This window comes from Gnatocerus cornutus, unplaced genomic scaffold (assembly GCF_029298725.1).
Source record: "Gnatocerus cornutus isolate USDA-ARS CGAHR unplaced genomic scaffold, icGnaCorn1.1 ctg00000023.1, whole genome shotgun sequence".
NCBI classification, from domain to species: domain Eukaryota; kingdom Metazoa; phylum Arthropoda; class Insecta; order Coleoptera; family Tenebrionidae; genus Gnatocerus; species Gnatocerus cornutus.
This window is the reverse complement of record NW_028275375.1, coordinates 5,200,520-5,225,682: the sequence shown is the minus strand read 5'-3', so window position 1 is coordinate 5,225,682 and position 25,163 is coordinate 5,200,520. Positions and strand designations below refer to the sequence as shown.

Below are 25,163 nucleotides of genomic sequence, written 5' to 3'. Positions count from 1 at the left end.
ACACCTTCTAGTATTTTTTATCGATAACAGTTGGCAGCAAAAATGACAATTTTCGAGATTTTACAGAGAGTGGACTGGCAGCAATGAAAAGAGAATTTGGCCAGCCAAAATAATTTTCCTTCGCGGAAACTGTTAAATCGAGCGTGCAGTGCTGCGCCCCCCCTGAAAATAATTCCTCAAGTGCGGCAACGGAAACGCTATGACTTAGTGCCATTTACGATTCTCTCAGGACCATATCCCGGAGTAATCCGGCGAATCCGGAATAATTTGAATTTCGAGGAACTCCCAAAACTAGCACGCGCACTTGTTTAATGTAATTATCCTTATTTCCATCTCTTAGCGCAGCCGAGATCTCTTAACACTAGAAAAGTCCGGAAAGTGTCACTTAAAATGGAAATAGCATCGGCTAAAAAGGCGACAATGTGATTTACAGCAGTTGCTTATTGGTTTTCGTAACATAATCGAGTTTCTAGGGGAGTTGAATTTTTGATTTCGTCTTAAAGGATTTGTTTAATTAGAGCTTGAAGAAACAGAAAGGATTTGGAGTAAGCCGATTTAATACTGTCTAAAATACATATAAAACGGCGCTGGAAACAAATTGGAAGTAAAATAGAAACTGGCGATAAAAATGTTATTCGAGGAACTTTCAGGGTTACAACAGTTTGAATAAAATACAGGCGGTTCTGATATTGGGCTATAAAAAGAACACAATATTTTAAAATTATCTTTTTCTGGGGGCGACAATTTGGACATTGAACAAATTGTTCGCGCAACGAAAGAGACATTTACAAATTCGCTCGTTTCAAACACTTAACAAGACGTCAGAGAAACTTTGCAATTTCCAAATACACATTTCAATCAAAACACTTCATTTAGAATTAACAAAAAACAAGGAAGTTTGTCCGTCTGTTTATTTTCCATGTCTGCTTCTCCTCACTTCAAAATTCTTCAATTGAGACTTTCCAAACCTGAATCAAGTCCCTATTAATAAACAGAGTAATTAAAACCGAGAAATGAATCGCTTATTAAAATAATCTCAGATCTGGCAGTCATACAAACCAAATAATTTCCACATCGGTTTTCGTCCACAAAATCGATGGAGCACAACTGACACCAATCGGTGCTAAGAAAGCTCAAAGGTATCGGGTTATAACGAGCACTGAGAGGTTTTTTTTGACGTGTTTACACCGTTGTACCGTTTAATTAACAATGTCGGGAATATTTCGCAGTTAATTAAAAATATGTTAACGTTGAGAACGCCGCAGTTTATTTTCTGGAAGTCTCAACAAAAGAACGGTGTTCTCCCCGAAATTCCTGTGCATAAAAACGGGAATTAATCACCCTTACAAACGACACACAAATTCGCATAAATTTCAATTTTGCTAGGAAAATGTACTGGGAAAGTCGAAAGTCTTTCTAAAGCGAAATGGTTGATCTTGATTCGGAATCTCCATCAGGTTCGGATTCAGAGAAATTCTTGAAAAATTATTACTAAAATAGTTACTGAACTGTACGAAATTAGAAGAGACAAAAGACGTAGATTTTAGAAATTTTTATTTTTGGGACGAACCTAAAAGTTTACAAATTTTATAAAAAAAAATGTATCTTTGGTTGTGCTGGGGCAGAAATGATAAAATTTAGTGAGGTTTCTACTTTTAACTCATTTATTAACTGTACCAAATTACAAGATTCATGGACAAAAAAAGCAGATTTTGGAATTTTTTATTTTTGGGACAAACCAAAAAAAATTTAAAATTTTATAAAAAAATTGTATCTTTGATTGTGTTGACGCTAAAGAGATGAAATTTAGAGAGGTTACTATTTTTAACTTATTTATTAACTGTACAAAATTTTAGGATTCTGGAGCAAAGGACGCAGATTTAAGAAATTTTTATTTTTAGGACGAACCAAAAAGTTTCAAAATTTTATAAAAAAAAATTTATCTTTGGTTGTGTTGGGGCAAAAAAGATAAAATTTAGTGAGGTTTCTACTTTTAACTCATTTATTAATTGTACTAAATTACAAAATTCTGAAGCAAAAGACGCAGATTTTAGAAATTTTTATTTTTAGAACAAATCAAAAAATTTCAAAATGTTATATAAAAAATTGTATCTTTGGTTGTGTTGGCGGTAAAGAGAAGAAATTTGGAAAAGTTACTACTTTTAACTCATTTATTAACTGTAACAAATTGCAAGATTCTAAAGCAAAAGTCGCAGTTTTTACAAATTTTTGTTTTTAGGACCAACCAAAAAGTTTCGAAATTTTAGAGAAAAAATTATATCTTGGTTTGTGTTGTCGCTAAAAAGATGAAATTTCGGGACGACACTACTATTAACTCATTTAGTAACTGTACTAAATTACAAAATTCTGAAACATAAAACACAAATTTTAGAAATTTTAATTTTTAGAATAATTCAAATAGTTTCAAAATTCTATAAAAAAATTGTACCTTCGGTTGTGTTGACGCTAAAGAGATGAAATGTAAGGAGGTTACTACTCTTAACTCATTCAGTAACTGTACCAAATTACAAGATTCTGAAGCAAAAGACGTAGTTTTTAGAAATTTTTGTTTTTAAGACCAACCAAAAAGTTAACAAATGTTAGAAAAAAAAATTTTTTTTGGATGTGGCGCTAAAGAGATGAAATTTGGAGAGGTTACTACTCTTAACTCACTCAGCAACTGTACCAAATTACAAGATTCTGAAGCAAAAGGCGCAGTTTTTAGAAATTTTTATTTTTAAGACCAACGAAAAAGTTTCCAAATGTAAGAAAAAAAATGTACTTTTGGTTGTGGCGCTAAAGAGATGAAATTTGGAGAGGTTCCTACTCTTAACTCATATAGTAACTGTACTAAATTACAAAATTCTGAAGCAAAAAACGCAGGTTTTAAAAATTTTTATTTTGAGTTTGAACCCAAAAGTTTCAAAATTTTCAAGAAAAAATTGTATTTTTGTTTGTGTTGGCGCTAAAGAGATGAAATTTAAGAAGGACACTACTATTAACTCATTTAGTAACCGTACCAAATTACAAGATTCTGAAGCAAAAGACGCAGTTTTTACAAATTTTTGTTTTTAGGACCAACCAAAAAAATTCGAAATTTTAGAGAAAAAATTGTATCTTGGTTTGTGTTGACGCTAAAAAGATGAAATTTAAGGAGGACACTACTATTAACTCATTTAGTAACTGTACCAAATTACAAAATTCTGCAACATAAGACACAAATTTTAGAAATTTTTATTTTTAGAATAATCCAAATAGTTTCAAAATTCTATAAAAAAATGTACTTTTGGTTGTGTTGACGCTAAAGAGATGAAATGTAGGGAGGTTACTACTCTTAACTCATTCAGTAACTGTACCAAATTACAAGATTCTGAAGCAAAAGACGCAGTTTTTAGAAATTTTTGTTTTTAAGACCAACCAAAAAGTTAACAAATGTTAACAAAAAAATATTTTTTTGGTTGTGGCGCTAAAGAGAGGAAATTTGAAGAGGTTTCTACTCTTAACTCATTTATTAACTGTACCAAATTACAAGATTCTAAATCAAAAGATACGGACTTTAGAAATTTTTATATTCAGGACATACATATAAGATTTGACAAATATCTCTAAGTCCTGACCTGACAGAGTAAAACGGACTGGGGTTTTAAAATCAGGAGGCAATTCTTCTTTAGAAATGTTCCAGTGCAAATTTATAGACTAGTGCATTTAACGAGCACCTCAACATTATTTATTTCCAACTCAAGAATCGCTCATTCACATGTCAATTACAGTAATAAATGTCGAAACGAAAAATAAATCACCGAGAAACACGACTTTCCCCGTACACCACCAGAGCACCTATTAATTAAAACCGAATTTCCAACCTAATGGAAACTGCAACTCGTTTAACTTAACGTTAACGTTAACGTTAACGTTAACGTTAACTTTAACGTTAACGTTTAACTTTGCTGCTGGAAACAGAATTCACTCTGAGATTTTTTTGTTAAATTTTAAGAACACTCATATCGGCTTGGAGTTTGATAGATTATTGACTCGATGTGCTAAGAGGCGATCCATCTTGGAGATGGATGGCACGATGGATACCCGCACTTCTTAATGCCATGATCAATGTTGGTCTTGACAGAGCCGGATTAACATATGTTTGCAACGGAAGAACAAGCTTTTATCTCTGCCGCTTTCAGGGAGAGATAACACAATTACAGATTTATTCAGTGCAATGGACGGGAAAATTGAAAAAATGGGTTTGGTGCGTGGGTGGAGTGCATAACTTCGATCGGAAGAGACGCGATTAATTGCCGAGTTAACTTATTTACAAAACAAAGAAGTGTTTAGATTTTTCTTTGCTTGCGTTAATTAAATTTCAGGATTTGTTAAAACCGACAAAAGGGCTTTGAATTTAGTTAAAAATACCTGAAAGTTCGAATTTTTAATTATTTCTTTGGTGGCCGAGAACAAACACTCTCGCAAATTATAATTTTCCTGCTGCCCGCCGTGATGTAAATCTGTAATGTGGGTTATCCACTTAATCCGACACTTGAAAATCCACCTTTGTATGAACTTCTCGATGTCAGCTGCAATTTCCAGGGATAAACCGGGAAAATGAGATTTTTAAATGATTCGTGAAGAAGTCGATTAACAAGCGACGCAGATGGAATTTCTCCCTGAATATGACGTTTATACGAACGGACAACATTTGTCAAAGATGTGGCTCGTTTATTGTCGGAATTAAATAGGAAACTTTTTACTGCCCTGCTCCTAGAGATTTACTGCGGTAATTCTGGTTTTTGGAAATTCTTCAGGTTCAAAGATTGAAGCCGGTTTTGCTTCCAAACGTTTAACAGTGACATCTCCATGAAAAATATGCGTGGCGAACACAAGACAAAGGATAACGAGAGAACGCTGCATGGACTTTTATCCCAGATTTATGTTCTAAACGAATGAGTCACTCTGCGAATTTTACACATGTGCGTTTTCACATGGAAATGGTAAATTTGTGAGTGATATAAATCAGAACGGGTGTGCAGAATGTGACGTGTTTCGTGAAAAGTTGCTTAAACGTGCGCCGTTATCGAAATGGAAGAGAAGCGAAATTTTTTTTTAATTGCGTATCAAATTGAAATGAACGGCTTTGGGATTTCCGGGGAAAAACATAACGATGTTGTGGAATTTCGATGGATTTGTTTAGTGATGATTTGATTTATTTTTATTCGAGATGAGGGTTTGATGGATTTTCGGATGTTTACGGGAGGTGTCAGCGGGTGCTGAGGATTACGGCGGATTCTTAAGTGGCGAAAATATACAAAATTGTGTGGAAACGATTTTTCATATAAATAATTACACTGGTCAACAAATGTTAGAAAAAAATTGTACTGAAGAAAGCTATGAAAAATATTTTTTGAGGTTCTACTGTCCTGTACTTCACTTTTTCTTGAAAATCAAGAGATTGCTTAGCAGTGTTTTGAAAAGCTAATTTAATCAGCTTTAAAACGACCCATCGCTAGAGTAAGTTATTTTCATCAAATTTTAGAAAAACTGAACTCCTTTGGATTAACTTTAAAATGAAAATTTCTAAAATGGGTTCACTTTGCTCTATAACTTTGCAATTTAGAACAGTTAATAAAACTACCTAAATTACAATTTTTTTTTTTTTAAATCGAGCTTTTTTGCATTGACTTCGAAATAAAAATTTCTAAAACGTTTTTTTTTGTTCTAGCTCTTTACATTTTAGACCAGTTAATAAACGAGGAATAAATTGTAATTTCTCTTAATTTTATTAATGTAACGTTAAAACTGTCAAAATTACAAGTATTTGTAGAAAAATCTGAATTTTTTTGGACTGACTTCAAAATAAAAATTTCTCAAATGGCTTTCCTTTGCTCTAGAACTTTACAATTTAGTACAGATAATGAACAAGAAAAAAACTGTAATTTCCCTTAATTTCATTGATGTAATGTGAAAAAAGCCAAATTTACAAATTTTACTTTGAAAAATTGAACTTTTTTGGATTGACTTCAAAATAAAAATTTCTAAAATAGGTTTCCTTTGTTCGATAACTTTACAATTTAGACCAAAAATTTCTAAATTGGGATTTCTTTGCTCTACAACTCAACAATTTTGAACAGTTATTAAACGGTGAAAAAATTGTAGTCTCCCTTAATTTCATTGATGTAACGTTAAAAATGCCAAGATTAGAAATTTTACTTTAAAAAATTGAACTTTTTTGGATTGAGTTCAAAATAAAAATTTCTAAATTGGGTTTTCTTTGCTCTACAACTCAACAATTTTGAACAGTTAATAAACGATGAAAAAATTTTAATCTCCCTTAATTTTATTGATGTAACATTAAAAATGCCAAAAGTAGAAATTTTACTTTAAAAAATTGAACTTTTTTTGGATTGACTTCAAAATAAAAATTTCTAAAATTGGTTTCCTTTGTTTGATAACTTTACAATTTAGACCAGTTAATAAACGATAAAAAAATTGTAGTCTCCCTTAATTTTATTAATGTAACTTTAAAACTGCCGAAATTACAATTTTCTTTCGAAAAAACTGAACTATTTTGGATTGACTTCAAAATAAAAATTTCTAAATTGGGTTTTCTTTGCTCTACAACTCAACAATTTTGAACAGTTAATAGACGATGAAAAAATAGTAATTTCCCTTAATTTCATTGGTGTAACGTAAAAACTGCCAAAATTAGAAATTTTTGTTAAAAAACTCGAACTTTTTTGCATTGACTTCAAAGTAAAAATTTCTAAAATTGGCTTCCTTTGTTTGATAACTTTACAATTTAGACCAGTTAATAAACGATAAAAAAATTGTAATCTCCCTTAATTTTATTATGGTAACGTTAAAACTGCCAAAATTACAATTTTTTTCTTGAAAAAATGAAACTTTTTGGATTGACTTCAAAACAAAAATTTCTAAAACGGGTTTTTTTGCTCTAGCACTTTACAATTCAGACCAGTTAATAAACGAGGAATAAATTGAAATTTCTCTTAATTTTATTAATGTAACGTTAAAACTGTCAAAATTACAAGTATTTGTTGAAAAATCTGAATTTTTTTGGACTGACTTCAAAATAAAAATTTCTAAAATTGCTTTCCTTTGTTCTAGAGCTTTACAATTTAGCACAGATAATGAACAAGAAAAAAAACTGTAATTTCCCTTAATTTCATTGATGTAATGTGAAAAAAGCCAAATTTACAAATTTTACTTTGAAAAATTGAACTTTTTTGGATTGACTTCAAAATAAAAATTTCTAAAATTGGTTTCCTTTGTTTGATAACTTTACAATTTAGACCAGTTAATAAACGATGAAAAAATTGTAATCTCCCTTAATTTTATTATAGTAACGTCAAAATTGCCAAAATTACAATTTTTTGTTGAAAAAATGAAACTTTTTTGGATTGACTTCAAAATAAAAATTTCTAAAATTGGTTTCCTTTGTTTGATAACTTTACAATTTAGACCAGTTAATAAACGATGAAAAAATTGTAATCTCCCTTAATTTTATTATAGTAACGTCAAAATTGCCAAAATTACAATTTTTTGTTGAAAAAATTAAACTTTTTTGGATTAACTTCAAAATAAAAATTTCTAAAATAGGTTTCCTTTGTTTGATAACTTTACAATTTAGACCAGTTAATAAACGATGAAAAAATTGTAATCTCCCTTAATTTTATTATAGTAACGTTAAAACTGACAAAATTACAATTTTTTCTTGAAAAAATGAAACTTTTTTGGATTGACTTCAAAACAAAAATTTCTTAAACGGGTTTTTTTGCTCTAGCACTTTACAATCTAGAACAGTTAATAAACTATAAAAAAAACTGTACTCTCCCTTAATTTCATTAATGTAACTTTAAAACTGCTAAAATTACAAATTTTTGTTTGAAAAATTGAACTTTTTTGGATTGACTTTAAAATAAAAATTTCTAAAAAGGGTTCTCTTTGTTCTAGATTTTTAAATTTAGCACATATAATGAACACTTAAAGAACTGTAATTTCCTTAAATTTTATTGTTTAAACTTTTTTGAAATTCAAAATAAAAATTTCCAAATTGGGTTTTCTCTGCTCTACGACAATTTAGACCAGTAAATAAACGACGAAAAAATTGTAACTTTCTTCAATTTTATTGATGTAACTTTAAAACTGCCAAAATTACAAATTTTAGTTTGAAAAATTGCACTTTTTTGGACTGACTTCAAAGTAAACATTTCTACAAAGGATCTCTTTTGTTCCAGATTTGTACAATTTAGCACAGATAATAAACATTAAAAAACTAGTAATCTCCATCTATTTCATTGCTGCGACATTAAAAGTGCCAAAGTTATAAATTTTAGTTCGATTTTTGGAAGGACTTCAAAATAAAATTTCTAAAATGCGTTTCTTTTGCTCTAAAACTTTACAATTTAGAACAGTTATTAATCGATAAAAAAACCGTAATCTCAATTAATTTCATTGGAATCACGTTAAAACTGCTAAAGATACAAATTTTACTGGAAATTTTTAGTTTGGCTTCAAAAGTAAAAGTTCTAAAATAAGTTCCTCTCGTAGTTAAACTTGGCAATTTAACACAGTCAATAAACGTAATAAAGTAATAATCTCCGTCAATTTCATAGCTGTGACGTTGAAAGTGCCAAAGTTAGAAATTAAAGTTATTTGTAGTTATTATTATTGTTTTTTCCCCGACTTTTCCCTTGCTAATTCCCCAGTATCCTTTGTCCTATTCCAGTATCGTAAACCAATCAGTTAACGTCAGCGGATCTCTGGATAATTCTCCCGATTTATTTCATCTCGTAAATATCGGCGTGGAGAGGATTTTTCACTTCGACTTTTTATGACCGACAAAGACGCTTTTTCATGATTAAAATAGACACATCTATTTCACCAGTTTTGTACGATTTTTTTCTGGAATGTCTCCTGTCCATCCGACACGAATTCTGGTGTCTCCTGCTAATTTATACATCAAGTCCTGTCAGTTCCAGATTCCGACAACAAATCCCGGCGCTCCTGCTGGATACATCGCTAAACAAATCGCTAAATAAATCTCTAAAATTATTCGAAATTTTTCACACGACTTAAGCAAAGAAAGATAAACGTTTCCAGTGAACGTGACAGCAATTAACTGCGGGAACAATGTACCGTAAAATGGGATTTTATTAAGTGAGGATTTATCTCCACTTACAGAAGAACGAAGCGATAAATCATAGTCAGAAGCTAGCAGGAGTCGTTCAATGCAATTCCTGCAGATATGAATTTTTTTTTTCAATTGGATTTGGATTATTTCGATTTTCCTTTAATTTTACTTTTGCAGAACCGAAAACATTGTTTCCTAGACTTCCGGGAAACTGTGGAAAATCACCGATTTATGGTTACAGCAATTTCCAATTATGTTTCCACAATAAAACGGTTATCGATTTATAATGCACCGTGTCGCAGTGAATTAATTTTTTTAGGGAAAAATCTCCTTACCTTGACCTTCTTGTCAATCATGGGCTTCTCCAGGAGGCTCGTCGCGACGCCGTCAGTCCGGACCATCTCTATGCAGGTCTCCGTGGGCCCGGATTTCTCCAGTCCGGACCCCGCTTCTTCTTCATCTTCCGCGGGACTTTCTACAACAAGAATCATTCTTTACGATCTGAATCTAATCGCAGACGTTAACAACGAAATAGCTGATTTATTTTAAGCAGTGCGCAAATAAACAGTATTTCAATTTCATCGTCTGATTTACTGGCGTTTTCAAAAATTATAACGAATGTAATGAAAACCGGCCAAAAATAAATTTATTGCTCAAATTCGGAGTCCATTTTCGCGATTATTGACAGACACGAAAGAATTTACACGTCACTTCTTGTTTATTCCCGGAGGAAACGTTCGCGAATCGGCGCATTTTTTATTCATTAGCTTTCGTCTCGGACTAGTTCTTCCGTGTAATTAAGATCGTACACGCGGGAATTCTTCTTTAACTTACTTACTCTTAAAACACCTCATCTGAAGAAAAAAACCGCAAGAATAGCATCGCACGGAAACCGCGGCGTAACTAAAATTTGGGGAGCATTCAGTGTCCTGTTTATATGTTAACATTCATACTAAAATAATATACAGAATAAAATATATAACGAGCTAAATTTAACACTGAAGATTAATTGATGCGAAAATTCAAAAATCGTTCGCGGCGAAAAGCGCACGGAAATCCCGGAGTTCAAAATAAAAATTTCTAAAACGGGCTTCCTTTGCTCTAGAACTTTACAATTGGGAACAGTTAATAAATAATGAAAGAATTGTAATCTCCCTTAATTTTATTGATGTAACGTTAAAACTACCAAAATTACAAATTTTTTTTAAATTGAACAACTTTTTTGGATTGACTTCAAAATAAAAATTTCTAAAATTGGTTTCCTTTGCTCTACAAATTTACAATTTAGACCAGTTGATAAACGATAAAAAAATTCTAATATCCTTTAATTTCATTAATGTAACGTTGAAAATGCCAAAATTACAAATTTTGCTTTGAAAAACTGAGCTTTTTTGGATTTACTTCAAAATAAAAATTTCTAAAATAAGTTTACTTTGTTCGATACCTTTCGAATTTAGACCAGTTAATAAACGATGCAAAAATTGTTACCTCCCTTAATTTTATTAATGTAACGTTAAAACAGCCACAATTACAAATTTTTGTTAAGAAAAATTAACTTTTTTGAATTGATTAGAAAATAAAAATTTGTAAAATTGGTTTCCTTTGCTCTACAACTTTACAATTTTGAACAGATATTAAACGATCAAAAAATTGTAATCTTCTTTAATTTCATTGATGTAACGTTAAAAATGCCAAAATTAGAAATTTTATTTTTTCAAAAGAAAATTTCTAAAATAAGTTTCCTTTGTTCAATAACTTTACAATTTATACAAGTTAATGTACGATAAAAATATTGTTAATCTCCTTAATTTTAGCAATGTAATGTTAAAATTGCAAAAATGACAAATTTTTGCTGGAAAAACTGAACTTTTTTGGATTGACTTCAAAATAAAAATTTCGAAATTGGAGTTTTCTTTGCTCTACAACTTTACAATTCTGAACAGTTATTAAGCGATGAAAAAATAGTAATCTCTCTTAATTTCATTGATGTAATGTGAAAACTGCCAAAATTACAAATTTTACTTTGAAAAATTGAACTTTTTTGGATTGACTTTAAAATAAAAATTTCTAAATTGGGTTTTTTTTGCTCCAGAACATTACAATTTAGAACAGTTAATACACGTTGAAAAAATTGTAACTTTCCTTAATTTCATTGATGTAACGTTAAAAATGCCAGAATTAGAAATTTTACTTTGAATAATTAATTTTTTTTGGATTGACTTCAAAATAAAAATTTCTAAAATAGGTTTCCCTTGTTCGATAACTTCACAATTTAGACCAGTTAATGATTTTAATTTTAACACGTTCATTAATTGTGGCAAATTCTAAAAAAATAGACTAAGAAAAAAGATTTCGCACGTTTTTATTTTCAAGATTTCAAAATTTGTAACATTTTTTTATTAAGATCTGTGACTTTAACAGTTTTAACGTTACAGTAACGAAATTTTGAGCCCGAATTGCCTCTAAAATGTTTATTAGTTGTGCCAAATTTCAAAATATTAGACCAAGAAATGTAGATTTTAGAGATTTTTATTTTCAGGAACGAAAAATTTTGTGGCCGTTTTTATAAGAACGTGTAAATTTGACAGTTTTAAAGTTTCAACAACGAAATTTTGCGACGGTATTACTTGTGAAATGTTTATTTTCTTTGCGGAATTCTAAATTTTTATAACAAGAATTGTAAATTTTAGAATTTTTTATTGTGAATGCGAAATAAACACTTCCTATAAATATTTATTTAAAATAAAACAGATAAATTTAATTGAAACAGCATTAGAAAAAAAAGACCTAACTCGGCTGATTGATATGTTTACACAAAAATTAAACCGGCGCATCCACCATTTTTAAAAAACGTAAAAAAAATTTAATCAAATTATTAATGTTCATTTTTGTTTCGTACTAATGAAACTAGTAAAACTAATTGTAAATTGTGGGTTTTACATTTAGTAAAATGAATTCCCCGATAAAACTTCCCAATTTGATACATTTTGGCTCTAAATTGTGTCCCCGGAAATGTAAAATGTAAACCAAAATCGATTTACGAATGCATAGTATTCTGCCTTCTACAAACAAGCCGCACAAAACTTTCTCCTGCTGCATTGCAGATTTCCGAAAATACCTCAATTCATTAAACACCATAAAAAATGTAAATTTCTCTGATAAATTTCCTCCATTTGTTGATGTTTGGAACCTGGAGCACCAAATTTTGGCAACCGTTTTGTCATATTTACATACTTTGTTTTCATAAAGAAAAAACAATAAACGTACGCTTTGTCCAATTTGCCTTATTTCCGATTTAAATCGATTCAATTCCATTTACATATCATTAGTTCGGGTCTAATTTATTTCCCCGAATCCACGAAATTCCTAAGTTTACATAAAACCTTACGTCAAGATAATATTAAAAAAGCGGCAAAAAGTCGTAAAAGATGACGAAGCTTCAATAAAATATCGTTTATATAGATGTCCCGTGGGATTTATCGATCTCTGTACTTTCATAACCCTGAGATTATTTACATAATATCGTTTTATAAGAATCTCCGTGTAAATAGATAAATGACCACTTTGAATAAACTTTGATCAAAAGAAAATTGCGCTGATAAAAAAATAAACGGACTTTCAACACGAATCAGATTCAGGTAAAACCCTGTAAACAAAAATTAGCATAGTGAAGACATTACGGAATCCTCCGGGAACCGGATTATTCGATTTCGAAATGCGGCTATTAGGTCTGCTGGAATATGTAAAAAGCAAACCGAGAGACTCCTCTGGGAATTCCGTGGCGCTTTTCGCCGCGAACGATTTTTGAATTTTCGCATCAATTAATCTTGAATGTTAAATTTACCTCGTTAGATATTTTATTCTGTGTATTATTTTAGTATGAATGTTAACTTATAAACAGGACACTGAATGCTTCCCAAATTTTAGTTTTGCGGCGGTTTCTGATTTAGAAACTTTTAATTTGAAGTCAATCCAAAAAAGTACAGTTTTTCTAACAAAAATTTGTAATTTTGGCAGTTTTAAAGTTACATTAATAAAATTAAGGGGGATTAGAATTTTTTCATGGCATCCTAAAATGTCATTGTCGGATCGGTAAAACTACAAGAGTTGTATACGTTTTTACCCCATCGAAAAAAAAATGCAGGCAAAATTGCAGGCCGTAATAAAAATTGTTGGCCAATTTAGTCAAATCTCCAAAATAAAAATCTATAAAATCTTTATTTATTGTTTTAAAATTCTCCCACTTGCTCCAGTGAATCATCCCAATATTTGTTATTTGTGTAGTTCAAGTTTCACAAGAGTCGAATAGGCTCCATAAAGCCCATAACTAATCGTCATTATTGTTTAATTTATGTTCATTGAATTCGCGCGCAAAAATCAATATGAAACCAATAAATTAATTCAAAAATGTCCCCACAGCCGTACAATAACTATTGTATTCAAAAAAGCCTCTTTTTCATAAAAATCAAACTTGCTAATTACACTTCTAGCTGAGTCACATCTTTACAATGTAAAACTTTACGCGCTCTAATAACAATTGAAATAATTGTCTCAGCCCAGTTTTCAAAGAGCTTAATTACCCCTCTTCCAAATTAGCGCTATTATGTTCACGTGCGTCACTTCTCGCCCCTAACTCCATTTACACTTTAGAATTATCTGTTTTTTTTCCCAAAAACCAACGACTTTATCCTTGAGTCTAACTTCTTTCCGCACGTCTTTAATCTCGTAAAACTGGTAAATAAAACATTCCCATCGTCATAAAACTCCGATTTGTCGAATTGACAAGAAGTGTTATCACATGAACTTTCGACATTTCATCTTTGAGGGACTCATGAGTGTAATTAAACAATTTCACAGAAACCCACATTCCACTTAACTCCCATCATTGCAGGCGACACTAACGGAACAAAACAATTTCGTTGGCGCGGACACAAATCAATGCAAACCGAACCCATAAAATCAAACGATGAAAACGCTATTGTTGGCGCCGGTAGAATAATTTTAATACAAACCTGGACAATGGACACACGTTAACACACAGTCGGGATGGAAGTCACGTATTTAGTTGTAGTGATTCTGGCGCTCGCGGGGTCAATTCAAGGGGAGGAAAACGTCACCAGTACCACCGAAGTACCCACCACCACCGAAGTACCAACCACGACGGAAGAACCCAAGCCGGGTTTTGGTACTCCAGGGTTGTTCGGCGGGTCGTACTACAACCCCAACGCCGCCAACCCTTACAACGTCCACTACGTCCACGGTTCGTTTCAAAGACCCCAATGGGGGTACTACTCCAGAAACAACTTCTTCAGGGATGAAGGTACTGATACCACCTTCGATTACTACTTGGGGTTTGGAATTAGCAGGATGACTGACCGGGATTACCAGTACGACGACTTCCATCATTTCTACCACGAGCTTAACAGAACCATTGAAGACAACGAACTCCTTCCATTGGATTTTATAATTCGTTGTCACCCCAACGCCACGTTGTGTCCGGAGAATACGGAGACCATTTGTTTGAGGAATGGTACCATCTACTGCATGTCGAAAATAAGTGTGGTGGTACCATGTGAAACGAACGAAACCATCAACTGTGTGAAAACGGTGGTACCGTGCGTCCAAGACTGTATTCGATTTGCTGGGAACTTCGAACCGATTTCTTTGCCGTGTTTGGCCACCATCCTCATAGAGGATGTTTATGAAAATGAAAGAGGGGAGACTTTGAGTCATGTTGGAGGTACTTTCGTGGTGGTGAAGGCATGGGAAAGGGAAGAGAAGATCTTCTGTGTCACTGTTGTCATTGACCCTCTGCCGAAGCCAGAAGATGAAGACTAATTTGTTACTTAATAAATTGATAAAATTCTAAATGTGTGTCATTTGATGGTCAAAAATAACAACTTCAAGACGCAGTGACGTTTTGTTCTTTTTCAAGGATTGTGCGTAACGCCGATTCCGCTGCTTCTGATTCACGCCAGTGGCGTCTCAATGCTCCGCCAGCAACCGTTGCAAAATTTTTAGTTCCAGAAATTAAAAATCTCTAAAATCTACATTTTGTGTTTAAAAATTTTGGTATTTCGCACAATTAATAAACATTTTAAAATTAGGACCGTCGCAAAATTTTGTTGTTGTAACGTTAAAACTGTCAGAGTTACACGATGTTATGAAAACGGTTACTAAATTTGTAGTTCCTAAAAATTAAAATTTCTAAAATCTACATTTCTTGATCTAAAATTTTGACATTTTGTACAGTTAATAAACATTTTAGAAGTAGTACTGTCGCAAAATTTCGTTGTTGTAACGTTAAAACTGCCAGAGTTACATGTTTTTATATAACGGTTACAAAATGTTTAGTTTCTGAAAAAAAAATCTTTAAAATCTACATTTCTTGTTGTAAAATTTTTGAATATTGCACAGTTAATAAACATTTTAAAAGTAGTACCGCCACAAAATTTTGTTCTTGTAACATTAAAACTGCCAGAGTTACAGGGTTTTATAAAAACAGTTACAAAATTTTTGGTTTCTGAAAATAAAAATCTCTAAAAAATACATTTCTTGTTCTAAAATTTTGGAATTTCGCACAGCCAATAAAAATTTTAAATATAGTACTGCCGCAAAATTTTGTTGTTGTAACGTTAAAACTGTCAGAGTTACACAATGTTATGAAAACGGTTACTAAATTTGTAGTTCCTAAAAATTAAAATTTCTAAAATCTACATTTCTTGATCTAAAATTTTGACATTTTGTACAGTTAATAAACATTTTAGAAGTAGTACTGTCGCAAAATTTCGTTGTTGTAACGTTAAAACTGCCAGAGTTACATGTTTTTATATAACGGTTACAAAATTTTTAATTCCTGAAAACAAAAATCTTTAAAATCTACATTTCTTGTTGTAAAATTTTTAAATATTGCACAGTTAATAAACATTTTAAAAGTAGTACCGCCACAAAATTTTGTTCTTGTAGCATTAAAACTGCCAGAGTTACAGGGTTTTATAAAACAGTTACAAAATTTTTGGTTTCTGAAAATAAAAATCTCTAAAATCTACATTTCTTGTTCTAAAATTTTGGAATTTCGCACAGCCAATAAAAATTTTAAATATAGTACTGCCGCAAAATTTTGTTGTTGTAACGTTAAAACTGTCAAAGTTACACGTCTTTATTTATATAAACGGTTACAAAATCTATACTTCCTAAAAATAAAAAGTTCTAAAAGCTACATTTCTTGTTCTAAAATTTTAAAATTTTGCACAGCTAATAAACATTTATGAAGTAGTACCGTTCCAAATTTCATCGTTGTGACGTTAAAATTGTTAGAGTTACAAGTGTTAATAAAAAGGGTTACAAAATTTTTAGTTCCTTAAAATAAAATAGTCTAAAATCTATCTTTCTTGTTCGAATTTTTTGAAATTCACTACAGTCAATAAACGATTTAAAAGTAGTACCGTCGCAAAATTTTTAGTTCCAGAAATTAAAAATCTCTAAAATCTACATTTTGTGTTTAAAAATTTTGGTATTTCGCACAATTAATAAACATTTTAAAATTAGGACCGTCGCAAAATTTTGTTGTTGTAACGTTAAAACTGTCAGAGTTACACGATGTTATGAAAACGGTTACTAAATTTGTAGTTCCTAAAAATTAAAATTTCTAAAATCTACATTTCTTGATCTAAAATTTTGACATTTTGTACAGTTAATAAACATTTTAGAAGTAGTACTGTCGCAAAATTTCGTTGTTGTAACGTTAAAACTGCCAGAGTTACATGTTTTTATATAACGGTTACAAAATGTTTAGTTTCTGAAAAAAAAATCTTTAAAATCTACATTTCTTGTTGTAAAATTTTTGAATATTGCACAGTTAATAAACATTTTAAAAGTAGTACCGCCACAAAATTTTGTTCTTGTAACATTAAAACTGCCAGAGTTACAGGGTTTTATAAAAACAGTTACAAAATTTTTGGTTTCTGAAAATAAAAATCTCTAAAAAATACATTTCTTGTTCTAAAATTTTGGAATTTCGCACAGCCAATAAAAATTTTAAATATAGTACTGCCGCAAAATTTTGTTGTTGTAACGTTAAAACTGTCAGAGTTACACAATGTTATGAAAACGGTTACTAAATTTGTAGTTCCTAAAAATTAAAATTTCTAAAATCTACATTTCTTGATCTAAAATTTTGACATTTTGTACAGTTAATAAACATTTTAGAAGTAGTACTGTCGCAAAATTTCGTTGTTGTAACGTTAAAACTGCCAGAGTTACATGTTTTTATATAACGGTTACAAAATTTTTAATTCCTGAAAACAAAAATCTTTAAAATCTACATTTCTTGTTGTAAAATTTTTAAATATTGCACAGTTAATAAACATTTTAAAAGTAGTACCGCCACAAAATTTTGTTCTTGTAGCATTAAAACTGCCAGAGTTACAGGGTTTTATAAAACAGTTACAAAATTTTTGGTTTCTGAAAATAAAAATCTCTAAAATCTACATTTCTTGTTCTAAAATTTTGGAATTTCGCACAGCCAATAAAAATTTTAAATATAGTACTGCCGCAAAATTTTGTTGTTGTAACGTTAAAACTGTCAAAGTTACACGTCTTTATTTATATAAACGGTTACAAAATCTATACTTCCTAAAAATAAAAAGTTCTAAAAGCTACATTTCTTGTTCTAAAATTTTAAAATTTTGCACAGCTAATAAACATTTATGAAGTAGTACCGTTCCAAATTTCATCGTTGTGACGTTAAAATTGTTAGAGTTACAAGTGTTAATAAAAAGGGTTACAAAATTTTTAGTTCCTTAAAATAAAATAGTCTAAAATCTATCTTTCTTGTTCGAATTTTTTGAAATTCACTACAGTCAATAAACGATTTAAAAGTAGTACCGTCGCAAAATTTTGTTACTGTAACGTTAAAACTGTCAGAGTTACACGACTTTATATAAGCGGTTACAAAATTTTTAGTTCCTGAAAATAAAAATTTCTGAAAGCTACATTTCTTGTTCTAAAATTTTGAAATTTTGCACAGCTAATAAACATTTGTAAAACAGTACCGTCCCAAAATTTCACCGTTGTGACTTTAAAACTGTCAGAGTTACAGGCAATAATATAAACGGTTACAAAATTTTTAGTTCCTGAAAATAAAATTGTCTAAAATCTTTCTGTCTTGCTCTAATTTTTTGAAATTTAGTACAGCCAATGAACGATTTAAAAGTGGTATCATCGTAAAATTTCATTGTTGTACACCGCTAAAATTATAAAAATTATATCAGTTTTATCACATTTGAAAATATTTGCTTTGGTCTAAAAATAAAAAACTCCGAAATTTACATCTCTTGGTCTAAAGTTTTGGAATTTCGCACAATTAGTAAATATTTTAAAAGTAGTACCTTCGCAAAATTTTGTTGTTGTAACGTTAAAACAGTCGAAGTTACATAACTTTACATAAACGGTGACAATATTTTTAGTTCCTGAAAATAAAAATATCTAAAATCTTTCGTTATTGTTCTAATTTTTTGGAATTTGGCACAGTCAATCAACGCTACAAAGGTAGTACCGTCCTAAAATTTCATTGGTGTATCGCTAAAACTACAAAAGTTAGATTGGTTTTTATCACATTTGAAAATAAAATTCTCTGACATTTACATATCTTGGTCTAAAATTTTAGAATTTCGCACGCCCAACAAACATTTTCAAAGTAGTACCGTAGCAAACTTTCATTCATTTCCAAGGTTTGTGCGTAAGGCTAATTCCACGTCTTCTGATTCATGCCAGTGGCGTGGATTCTCCAGTAATCGGAAAACCACGGCGGTCTCAATTTTATTTGTTTACGCCAGTGAATCACCTCTAATCGTTCTGTTTAGGCAATTAACCACCCCGCTGCGCACGCCACTGTTTCTATTTGTAACAACTTTGGGAATATTATCATCAGGCTATTATCTGACCTCTTCCGACGATTCTTTAAGTTAATTCGTAGTACTGCGCCAGATCTCGCAATTATAAAATCGTCGTTCACGTAGGACGATTAAATGCACTCGAACATGGGCTGTATAAGGGCGTGCGTTCTTCTTTTGGTGGTTTTAACAGTTGTGGGGGTTCAGTGCGGACGCTATGGGGGTTGTAAGTACCATTTTCTCTATTTATCTGCTAATTTTTTGTTACGTAACCGCAAGAATTATTTTTCTGCCTTGAGCCTTTCTTAGTACTAAACATACAGTGTGTCCCACATGTATGGCACATTTTGCGTCGCTTAATCAGTTCGAAATATGTGCATCCATGTGGTTATGTATGTGCTTTTCTAAATTTGCTAACTCAAGGTAAGTGCGCTTGCATTTTTACTTCTAACTCTTCATTTGAAGACAACTTTAACTCAAGTTTTGTGTTAGCACGAGGAGGCAGTCGTGGAGGCGGCTACCGAGCACCGGCGTACCACCCCCCAGCGTACCACCCTAGTCCTTCCTACAACAGTTACAGGCCGCGTCCGAGTTCTCCTCCACGCACTTACACATCGCGGCCAAACCCTCCAGCCTATGAGCCTCCATCGCGTGTTGTAACGTCGCGTCCTGTCCAATCATATCGTCCTGGAATTAGTACTGCTCGCCCTCAGTACCAGTCGCGTCCTGTGGGTCCCACTGGAAGACCAAATTATGTAGGTACTACAAGACGCTCCACTTTTGGTGGTACTACAAGACGCTCCACGTTTGGTGGTACTACAAGACGCTCCACTTTTGGTGGTACCACCCCACGAAGACACTTCACCACTGCTCGGACAGGGTTCAATAACTTACCCCCAAGACCAGGGAGTGGGCCTGTTGGACCCCCTCACGGAAGCGGCTCCTATTCAGGTACTAACAGTACTAAACAATATCGAGACTAAACTCTCCCATTTAGGTCCCCAAAAAGTAAAAATCGTCAATAAATACAACTACCATTATCCAGGGTACTACTCCGTACCCATGGCCCATTATAGTTACCCAGGGTACTTCTACACCCCTTCGTATTACCATTACGGCACCCACGACACTGGTAGTACCGCCTTGGGCTTCTTCCTAGGGTACGGTCTGGGTCGAATGACCACCCCAACTTACTCCCATTATTCGTTCTATGATGGGTACCGACCACGGTACGACCATTACGAAGTTCACCACTACTACCACAACAGAGATTCGGTACCACAGAGACAAGAAATTCAAGCCAACACTATTATTGGTTGCGTGGGTGACAGTACCACCGTTTGCCCGGTTAACACCACATCTCTGTGTACTTCCAACGGGGCTCTCATGTGCGTCACTAGCGCAACTTCGACAGTACCGTGCACTGACAACCGTCAAGTCAATTGTGTCACTAGTACCATTACTTGTGTCAACAACACGGCGCCGGAGTGTAAGAACAGTCAGGGTACCACCACTATTAACATCCCGTGTATTTCAAAAGCGGAAATTTACGGAGATCTGAAGACTGTTAATAACACGATCATTCCAAAGAATGCGACTCTTGCTGGAGTACCGCCTAGCACAAATAGTACTGTGACAACGACAACAGTTCCCACTCTGCGAAGAAGACGAGATGTCGCTCAAAATTACTGTGTGACGATCGTGGCTTTACCATCGAAGAGAAAACCAACAGCTGGAGAGGAATTTTTAGGGGATGCAACGTTCATTGCAGAGAAGTTCGTGGAAAGTGCGTGGAATCTATAAAAAGAACGACCTTGCATCGTGACCTCTGATAAACTAAGATAATGATTAGAAATTACATTTTGTAACTTCGGTACGCACAAGTACCGTTTGTATATACTCAATATAGTTTTACCAACAATCGTGTTAAATTGGAATAATGCGCAGTACCACTCCACGCTCCAAAAAACACGCTCTTGCGTCATCGAAAGTCCACGAATCGTCAAAAAAAAAGATGTTTTTGTCCTTGTTACCATATAAGTGCTGGGATGAGTACCATTTGATTCCACCGCCAATTACCATAATTTATGCGATTAAAATTCGTTCAAACTTGAATCATATCGGAAATATGTACCTGTCCAGCGAACCGGTTCCAAATCAGTGCGCACTTCTGCAGGTGCTGACCTCTCTCAATCTCACAAAGAGTTCTTGCGGTACCACAACAACATCGACATACTTTTAGTTGGTTTTTGGTTTAACTTTCCATCCACATGACTGCTGTTAAAATTCTTCTAATTGTGTGCATTGTACTGACTCTTCTGGAGTACCACCAATGTGGGCGTTACGGTGGCAGTAAGTACCTCATTTCTAATCGTCTGTTTTTGTAAATAACCTAAAATTCGCACCATCTAATAACTGTGTTTGTGTATCTCACCCCACACTCTTGCACCACTGAAAGAGGTAAGTACCACACGCACACTCTTCAAAGCTGTTGGTACCATGTTAGTAAACAATGATGATTGTTTTTAGCGAGACGAGGGGGCGGTGGATCGCGCCCCCACACCACCCGTCGCCCGCATGCCACCTCCCGGCCCTACAGTAGTACCCAAAGGACGTACACGAGTACTTATAGATCACAAGGGTCCACAACTCGTCGTAATCAGTACCAATCGGGTACCACCCCTCGTAATCAGTACCAATCAGGAACCACCCCACGTAACAACTATTACCAATCGACTAAAACCCCCAATAACTTCCAGCCGCCCCCCAAACCGGGCGCCACTTACACTTCAGGTAACTAAACTAATGAAATTGTGGCGAATTTGTAACAAATTTTAGATCAAGGTCCCCAGAAGATAAAGATTGTGAACAAGTACAACTACCACTATCCCGGGTACTACTCTCTGCCCGTACAAAACCAAGCCCATCCTGGGTACTTCTACACCCCCTCGACGTACAGTTATGGTACCCACGACACTGGTAGTACCGCTCTGGGATTCTTCCTGGGATATTCCCTAGCGAAGATGACAACGCCGACGTACTCTCACTACACTTTCTATGATGGGTACCGCCCCCGGTACGACCACTACGAGGTCCATCATTATTACCATAACAAAGACGCAGTACCGCAAAAACAGGAAATACAATCGAACGCAATAGTTGGTTGCGTCGGTGACAGTACCACCATCTGTCCGGCGAATACGACGTCGCTTTGTACAACCAACGGAGCGCTGATGTGCGTGGTGAGCGCCACGTCCACGGTACCATGCACGGAGAACCGACAGGTGAATTGCGTGACTAGTACCATCGCGTGTGTGAACAACACGGCGCCGGAATGCAAGAACGGAAATCAGAATAGTACCAGTATTAGTATTCCTTGTATTTCGAACGCGGAGGTCCACGGGGAGGTGAAGTACGTTAACAATACGATTGTGGCGGAAAATGGTACTACCAGTACCCAAGCTCCTGTGACTACTTCGACTCAGTATCCGGTAACTACGACGTCTACGCAGTATCCGATAACTACGATGCCGGCGAGGAGGAAACGAGATGCAGCGCAGAACTTCTGTGTTACTATTGTGGCGTTGCCGGCGAAGAAGGAGGAGACCAAAGGAGAGGTGTTTCTGAAGGATGCCAAGTTTATAGTCGAGAATTTTATAGAGTCAGCTTTAGGTCTTTAAGTAGCACGGAAAGATGTACAGTGTTATCTCTTGTTATTAAATAAATGCACAGTTCCTTAGTGATTGTACTTGTCAGTTCGTGTTCCCTCAGTCCGGCCCTTTGAACATGAAACTTCATATGCAAATTCAGCTTTCAACTTCTGCATTGTCCGCATAACAAGGGTCGCAATTAGAAGCAATTTCCTGCATATAATAAGCACCGTTTCAACGCTACTGTCTAATTTGCCCCTGATAATTAAGTATTGCGTAAGAGCGTAAGCCACACTGAAACTTTGAAATTTTAATAACCGAATTTCTGGCGTCGTCTTCCATTAGTTTTCGCTTGTTTAATGAGCGCAGATTAAAATTTATCATAAAAATGATCGAAGCAGCTCATGCAAGAATTAAGAGCCAGTGACTCGTAAAATGAATTTTTATTGCAATTATCTTTATGTAGAGACAGCCTGGATTTTAAGCAATTATTTTTTAGATGAAGATGAAAAGAGCGAAGTCGAACCGGTTTTGAGTGTGGATGAACCGAAACCGCCGCCTCCACCAGCTCTGGCGTATCGAACCACTCGGAGGACCACCGCCAGACCTAGAACGACGGCGAGGCGGCATGAGGCGGTGAGGCAAACAACGAGGCGCGCCACGACGCCTAGGCCCACAACCAGGCGCACGACGACGCCAAGGCCCACAACTAGGCGCACGACGACGCCTAGGCCCACGACCAGACGCACGACAATGACAACGAGGCGCACGACAACGACGCCTAGGCCCACAACGCGACACACCACGACGCTTAGGCCTACAACGCGATACACGACGCCAAGATACACGACATCAACGAGACGTACAACAACGCCGTTTTGGGTAGCAGACAGAACCAGAGGTACGACAAGACGACCGCCAACGACGCCTAGGCGTACCACTACAACGCGCCGCTGGACAACGCCGAGACCGCAGAAGAAAGAGTACCCGGTGTACCAACAACTCCCACCTCTTCCCGGAAAAGGTAAGTAAAAACTCAATTCATCGCAATAGTACCGTTATCTTCCAGGCGGAAAACCCCCGAAGCAAAAAATCGTCATCAAAAACACTTACAACTACCATTATCCCGGTTTTTATACCATCCCAGTGGCTCACCATGAGCACCCTGGGTACTACCGTACGTACTCGTCGTACCATTACAGTCACACGGACACCGGCGATGGTCTTCTTGGTTTTTACATCGGTTATAAACTTGCGAAATTGACAACGCCGACGTACTCCCATTACTCGTTTTATGATGGGTACCGTCCACGGTACGACCATTACACCGTCCATCATTATTACCACAACGCGGACTCAGTACCGAAACAACAAAGAGTTGTATCCAACGCTATTGTTGGTTGTGTGGGCGACAGTACCAGCGTGTGCCCCACCGGTACGGTTTCTTTATGTACCAGCGATGGTACCCTCATGTGTGTTGTCTCCGCCGCGAAAATCGTCGATTGTACTGATGCGAACAACCGACAAACGAAGTGTACGAAAAGTACCATTTCGTGCGAAAACAACCAAGCGGCGGAGTGTAAAGGAGCCACCACTGGGTCCGTTTCAGTGGACATTCCCTGCGTCTCCACTGCGAAGGTTGAAGGAGCTGTTAAGTACGTCAACAACACCGTCGTGAAGACCAGTCCTGAAGAACTAGTTACCAATTGCACGAGAATTGTCTCTTGTGTTAACAACACGTCTCCGGAGTGCGTCTTCAAAGATCGCATCCACGTGAATGCAAGTTGTGTCATTGGCAGTACCACCGTGGTAAATGGTACTCATTGCGTCGCCATCATGCCGTGTTTGAACAACACGTCTATTGAGTGTGTTAACAAAACTAGTACCATCGTTGACGTGACTTGTCCTTTGGAAATGAGCAGTACCCCTTGTCTTGCCACGGTACCATGTGCCAATATCTCATCTCCACAGTGTGCCAACAGAAGTACCATCGTATTGAACGCAACGTGCTCTCATGCCAATAGTACCCACTTAATTGCGACGATTCCATGTGCCAACATCACATCTCCAGCGTGTGCCAACAAAACCACCTGGAGTACCAATTGTACTAGTACCAATCAAACGAGTACTGTAACATGTGGTACCACTCAAAGTGGAATGACGTACCTCAACAATCCTCTCATGACAGATCTCAGTGGTACCACCACACCTCCAACTACCTCCGACACTTTCTGGAAATGGAAACGCTCCATTCCAGAGCCAGCGACGGATTTCTGCGTCGCAGTCATAGCAGTCCCCGCAAAAAGGGAACCAACAAAAGGCGAAGAGTTCCTCAGAGATGCTAACAGCATTCTTACAAAGTTTATCGAAAGCGCTTGGAACTTATAAGCATGCAAATTAACACTGGTGGAGGTAAATAAAATCGGGAATTAGGATCAGATGGTGTTTCTCTTACAAAATGAAAAATTCATCGCTGAA

The 25,163-nt window shown here is 34.8% G+C and overlaps 4 protein-coding genes across 7 annotated transcripts in view; 3 read left to right on the top strand and 1 right to left on the bottom strand.

Annotated features, from left to right (window-relative positions):
- The window catches only part of LOC148166528 (transient receptor potential-gamma protein-like), a 129,063-nt gene that overhangs the window by 81,068 nt on the left and 22,832 nt on the right, over window positions 1–25,163 (bottom strand). For both annotated transcript variants that reach the window (XM_088048679.1, XM_088048680.1), the window contains exon 3: window positions 9,478–9,617. In XM_088048679.1, coding sequence (XP_087904805.1) covers window positions 9,478–9,543 — 66 coding nt within the window. In that variant the 5' untranslated portion in view covers window positions 9,544–9,617. The remainder of the gene's footprint in view (window positions 1–9,477; window positions 9,618–25,163) is intronic.
- Window positions 14,033–14,980, top strand: LOC148166531 (uncharacterized). Its single transcript, XM_088048533.1, has one exon. The coding sequence runs from the start codon at window positions 14,189–14,191 to the stop codon at window positions 14,978–14,980; it is 792 nt and encodes a 263-aa protein (XP_087904659.1). The 5' UTR covers window positions 14,033–14,188.
- LOC148166529 (uncharacterized) lies at window positions 19,090–25,123 on the top strand. Of its 2 annotated transcripts, none has more exons than XM_088048785.1 (3): window positions 19,090–19,261; window positions 23,185–23,709; window positions 23,755–25,123. In XM_088048785.1, exons 1-3 carry the CDS (start codon window positions 19,171–19,173, stop codon window positions 25,071–25,073), a joined length of 1,935 nt encoding a protein of 644 aa, XP_087904911.1. In that variant the 5' UTR covers window positions 19,090–19,170; the 3' UTR covers window positions 25,074–25,123. The 2 variants fall into 2 exon arrangements, with proteins under 2 accessions (XP_087904911.1, XP_087904912.1); XM_088048786.1 differs by lacking the exons at window positions 23,185–23,709; window positions 23,755–25,123 and adding exons at window positions 19,528–19,986; window positions 20,033–20,956 and having other exon boundaries at window positions 19,094–19,261.
- LOC148166530 (uncharacterized) lies at window positions 21,139–22,776 on the top strand. Of its 2 annotated transcripts, none has more exons than XM_088048788.1 (3): window positions 21,139–21,387; window positions 21,565–21,828; window positions 21,880–22,776. In XM_088048788.1, the coding sequence occupies exons 1-3, from the start codon at window positions 21,306–21,308 to the stop codon at window positions 22,713–22,715; spliced, it is 1,182 nt and encodes a 393-aa protein (XP_087904914.1). In that variant the 5' UTR covers window positions 21,139–21,305; the 3' UTR covers window positions 22,716–22,776. The 2 variants fall into 2 exon arrangements, with proteins under 2 accessions (XP_087904914.1, XP_087904913.1); XM_088048787.1 differs by having other exon boundaries at window positions 21,140–21,387; window positions 21,874–22,776.

Bases quoted from the DNA above. Each gene is read 5' to 3' on its own strand.
- LOC148166530 (XM_088048787.1), top strand. From the start codon at position 21,306: ATGACTGCTGTTAAAATTCTTCTAATTGTGTGCATTGTACTGACTCTT. The intron at 21,388-21,564 runs GTAAGTACCTCA...GATTGTTTTTAG, and splicing joins ATGTGGGCGTTACGGTGGCA to CGAGACGAGGGGGCGGTGGA. The intron at 21,829-21,873 runs GTAACTAAACTA...AACAAATTTTAG, and splicing joins GGGCGCCACTTACACTTCAG to ATCAAGGTCCCCAGAAGATA.
- LOC148166531 (XM_088048533.1), top strand. From the start codon at position 14,189: ATGGAAGTCACGTATTTAGTTGTAGTGATTCTGGCGCTCGCGGGGTCA.
- LOC148166529 (XM_088048785.1), top strand. From the start codon at position 19,171: ATGCACTCGAACATGGGCTGTATAAGGGCGTGCGTTCTTCTTTTGGTG. The intron at 19,262-23,184 runs GTAAGTACCATT...ATTATTTTTTAG, and splicing joins GTGCGGACGCTATGGGGGTT to ATGAAGATGAAAAGAGCGAA. The intron at 23,710-23,754 runs GTAAGTAAAAAC...GTTATCTTCCAG, and splicing joins CCCACCTCTTCCCGGAAAAG to GCGGAAAACCCCCGAAGCAA.